Here is a 4,963-nt window from a genome sequence, read left to right as displayed (position 1 = left end):
ACCACATTATACACTACACAGTTATAACCTACGCAATCACACACGTCCACGTATTCGTACACATCAGAGAATTATATTGTAAATAGAGCATGAATAAATAGAGCGAGATTTTAGATATTGAAAAAGATTCGTTATTGTGGGAATCGACGCACCTTCACCCGATATCCTACTTCCACAAATTGGTGACTCCGACGCTCGCTCTATCTCGCTCTAATAAAAATATACATAAACAAATTAACAATGACGGACACACAAGGAGGAAACTCAGAAGAACGATCGCAGATCAACAGAGTGGCTTTAAAAGTACCTCCTTTCTGGACGGACGAGCCTGAATTATGGTTCGCACAACTCGAAAGTCAATTTACACTGGGAAGCATAACGCAAGACAGTACTAAATATGCTTACGTCTTGTCACACATAGAGACTAAGCAGGCCAGAGAAATTAAGGATCTGATAACGAGGCCTCCTGAAGAAAATAAATATGAAAGTATCAAGAAGGCATTAATACAACGCCTATCAATCTCTCAGGAACAACAAATCCGCCAGCTCTTAGAGCTCGAAGAGATGGGCGATCGAAGACCTTCTCAATTCTTACGGCATCTACAGGCCTTGGCCAGCACGGCCATTCCGGAGCAGCTCCTGCGTACATTATGGATAGGCAGATTGCCATCCCAATTACAGGCTATTTTGGCCACACGGAACGCTGACAACTTAGAAGACGTAGCCGAGCAGGCAGACCGAATTCATGAAGTTACCTGCAGAGCTGTGACAGTCGCCAGTATGCAGTCGGCAACAAGCTCATCAATAGAAAATCAAATCGCTGAACTAAATAAAAAGTTCGAAAAATTAGAGAGCCGACTGTCTCGTTCTAATAACAGAAGCAACAAGCGCGATCGTCCCAGGAGTCGTTCCAGAAAAGGCCAGAAAGAAGAAAAGGAAGCAGATATTTGCTACTTCCACCGTCGGTTCAAGGAAAAGGCTCGAAAATGCACACAGCCGTGCAACTTCAAGAAGGCACTGGAAAACTAACCGGGCAGTCGTTGTCAGCGGCAAACGGCCTTTGCCCGAACCCATGCCGCTTATTTGTCACTGACCGCAGCACGAAGATTCGATATCTCATCGATACCGGCTCCGATGTCAGCGTATACCCTCGCTCGTTGGTACGAACACGACGCTGGGCTGACACGAGAGAGCTATTCGCGGCTAATGGATCCAACATTAAAACATACGGAGATCTCACAATACAGCCTGATCTCGGTCTACGCCGTGCATTTCCGTGGAGATTCATCGTCGCAGACGTAACTACGCCAATAATTGGATCCGACTTCCTGGCTCATTTCCATCTGCTCCCGGACGTAAAAGAGGGACAGCTGGTTGATGCGAAAACAGGACTCAAAGCAAACGGGACGGCAAATAGAGACACGTTACCGTCAGTTAAAGCTGTCATGGGAGACACCCCCTTTCATCAATCGCTGGCTCGATTTCCCGGTATCACAAGGACTACGGGAACGCACCGGCAAAAGCAGCCTCACTCAACGATGCATTACATCAAGACCACACCAGGACCTCCGGAAGCATGTCGACCACGAAGGTTGGCACCCGACAAATTAAAAGCAGCCAAAGCAGAGTTTGATCTACTTCTTGAAGAAGGAATTATTCGACCGTCTAAAAGCCCTTGGGCCTCACCGCTACACATGGCTCCTAAGAAAGGAAACTCCTGGAGATCCTGCGGGGATTATAGAAAGGTGAACTCTCGGACTGAGCCTGACCGATATCCAATATCTCACATAGAAGATTTCAGCCATTCCCTGAGCGGAAAGAAATTTTTTTCAACTTTGGATTTAGTCAGAGCTTACAATCAAATCCCGGTTCACCCAGACGACATCCCCAAAACAGCCATTATCACGCCATTCGGGCTATTCGAGTACTTATATATGCCTTTCGGATTACGGAACGCAGCACAGACCTTCCAGAGATTTATAAACGAGGTCTTGCGTGGCTTGGACTACTGCTACGCATACATAGACGATATCATAATCGCCTCCGCAACGGAAGAAGAGCATCTAAAACATTTAGAAGAAGTATTTCGTCGTCTTGAAGCGTATGGCGTCCAACTAAATCCGGCCAAATGCGTTTTGGGAGCTTCACAGGTGTAGTTTCTCGGATACCTCTTATCAGCAGAAGGCACTCGCCCATTGCCTGAAAAAGTCCAAGCTATACGCGACTTCAAGAAGCCAGAAAATATCAAGCAGCTTAGACAATTCCTGGGAACCTTGAACTTTTACCGGAGGTTCATACCGGAAGCTGCAAAAGACCAAGCCACGTTACATGATGTCTTACGAGGTCCTAAAGCAAAAGGAAAAACTCCAATCGAGTGGACTCAGCAGCTCGAGCAAGCTTTTCAGAGATGCAAAGATAGCCTCTCGAAAGCTACGCTCTTAGCACATCCCATAACTGAAGCCAAGCTCACGTTGACTACAGATGCTTCAGACACAGCACTCGGGGCAGTGGTTCAGCAAGAAACAGACAACGGATGGCAGCCATTAGCATTTATGAGCAAGAAGCTTAATCCAGCGCAGCGAAAATACAGCCCGTATGACAGAGAGCTTCTAGCCATCTATACGGCAGTAAAATATTTCCGGCATCTACTAGAAGGACGGAAATTTACCATCTTCACGGACCATAAGCCCTTGATATACGCTTTTCAACAAGATCTGTTGCGCAGCTCTCCTCGGCAAGCAAGGCATCTGGACTTCGTTGGGCAATTCTCAACGGACATTCAACACGTGGCTGGAAAAGACAACGTAGTTGCAGACACGCTATCCCGCGTTGAAGCAATTGAGAAAGCACCGGACTTCGAAGGATTGGCAAAATCGCAGCAAGAAGACCCGGAATTAAAGCAGTTATTAGATGGCAGCATCAAGTCATCACTGAAATTAACAAAAATACAGATACCTGGCACAACGACAAAATTGTATTGTGACACTTCGACACCAGTCGCACGCCCCTACGTGACAGAGCCATATAGACGGCAGGCTTTTCAGAGCCTGCATGGCTTATCACATCCAGGGATAAAGGCTACAACGAGATTGGTCAAACAAAAATATATATGGCCAAACATACAAAACGACTGTCGAAAATGGGCTCAAGCATGCCTTCAGTGTCAGAGAGCCAAGGTATACAAGCACACGGTCTCGCCAACAGGAAACTTCCTAGGACCTACCAAACGTTTTCAACATGTTCACATGGACATAGTGGGACCCATGCCGACATCCCAGGGCTACAAATACTGCTTAACCATCATTGATCGTTTTACAAGGTGGCCAGAAGCAATACCCGTCGACGACATCACCGCAGAAACTGTGGCAAGACAGTTTTTCAACAATTGGATAGCCAGATATGGCACACCAGCACGAGTTACGACGGACCAGGGACGGCAGTTTGAATCCGAGCTGTTCAAAACACTTACAAAGTTAACGGGTTCAGCACACCTTCGCACCACAGCATATCATCCACAAGCGAACGGCATGATCGAAAGATTCCACCGGCAGTTGAAAACAGCCATTAAAAGTCACCAGACGGAAGAATGGGCAGAAATTCTACCAGTGATCCTGATGGGCATTAGAGCAGCATGGAAGGAGGACCTGCAAGCGACACCGGCTGAAATGGTCTTCGGAGAATCAATCCGATTACCCGGACAATTCCTCGAAGAGACCTGCGCAAAGATTGTCGACACGGAAGGTTTCGCAGCACGACTAAATAAAATTATGAGAAACCTGCAGCCAAAACTAAAAAGACACGGACAGAAAGCTACGTTTACGTATAAAGACTTGACTACAACGCAACAAGTATTTCTTCGTCACGACGCGCCAACGGGAGCTTTGCAGCCACCATACGATGGACCATTCAAAGTTCTAAACAGAGGAGAGAAGACCTTCAAAATCTGCGTCAATGGACGACCTGTCAACGTGTCAATCGATAGATTGAAGCCCGCCTACATTCTGGAGCGATAAGAACTGGAACCAGCTCAGCCGTCAACAGAAACCACACAAACTCCCGAAGAGCCGCAGCAGCAGCAACGGACGAGAAGCGGACGAATATCACGTCCACCAGTCCGTTTCCAGGAACTCTAAAACAACCAAGGGGGTTATGTGGCGGTCAGCTGTCCGCCACGACCGCGCGACAGCGCGCACGCGACGCCGGCAGTATGACGGGAGGCACGCGGCGCGGGGGACGGCACGATATCGATCGGCCGGACAGTTCGACGCGCGCCCGCTACGCGGCGCATCGCCGGCGGATTTACTCGTAAGAAAAGTTCCCCATCGACTGCTATATAAAGGGCAGCTCAGCGGGGCTTCTCCAGCTTTTCCTTGAGATAGCCAGTCAGGGCGTGCTCACTACCAGGGCCCCTGACATAACTCTCTTTTGACAGGGTGTGCTCACTACCAGGGCCCCTGACAGGGTGTGCTCACTACCAGGGCCCCTGACATTCGGAGTGTGCTCTTCAGGGCCTCCGTTTGATACGAAGCGCGCTCCTTCTGGGGCCTTCGTTTATACCTGCTTTGCAGGGCGTTAACTTGCTGCGGTAAGAGTCGACAGACACCCTGCCGCAGAAAGGTTTCCTGGGTCGTTTACGACCCAGCTCACCGGACGACACCGAGACCAAGGCGCTGCCTTCTCCAAGTCCGATTCCGACTCCGATTCCTGATCCTGAGGATAAGTCAGGAGGATCCATTCCTGATCTCCAAGGTGGAGACTCTCATATCCAGCATCTTCCTAACCCGAGCGAACCTGGGAATTCTGTGGCAACACAGACGGAATCTATCTTCAAACTAGACTGTTCGGGACGAACAATACGCAACATACCACATTATACACTACACAGTTATAACCTACGCAATCACACACGTCCACGTATTCGTACACATCAGAGAATTATATTGTAAATAGAGCATGAATAAAT

The 4,963-nt window shown here is 48.4% G+C and overlaps 1 protein-coding gene across 1 annotated transcript; it reads left to right on the top strand.

Annotated features, from left to right (window-relative positions):
- The first annotated feature begins 240 nt into the window (after positions 1-240).
- Positions 241-1,029, top strand: LOC139782943 (uncharacterized). Its single transcript, XM_071722030.1, has one exon. It carries the CDS (start codon positions 241-243, stop codon positions 1,027-1,029), a length of 789 nt encoding a protein of 262 aa, XP_071578131.1.
- The last annotated feature ends 3,934 nt before the right edge of the window (positions 1,030-4,963 follow it).

The sequence above is a fragment of the Temnothorax nylanderi genome, unplaced genomic scaffold (genome assembly GCF_030848795.1).
Source record: "Temnothorax nylanderi isolate EJ_2023f unplaced genomic scaffold, tnyl_v1.0 TNYL_tig0454_pilon, whole genome shotgun sequence".
NCBI classification, from domain to species: Eukaryota; Metazoa; Arthropoda; class Insecta; order Hymenoptera; family Formicidae; genus Temnothorax; species Temnothorax nylanderi.
Note: the sequence above shows the minus strand (reverse complement) of the source record. Positions and strands in the feature narration are given on the sequence as shown.

Excerpts from the sequence above, each read along its gene's own strand:
- LOC139782943 (XM_071722030.1), top strand. The coding sequence starts at position 241 with ATGACGGACACACAAGGAGGAAACTCAGAAGAACGATCGCAGATCAAC.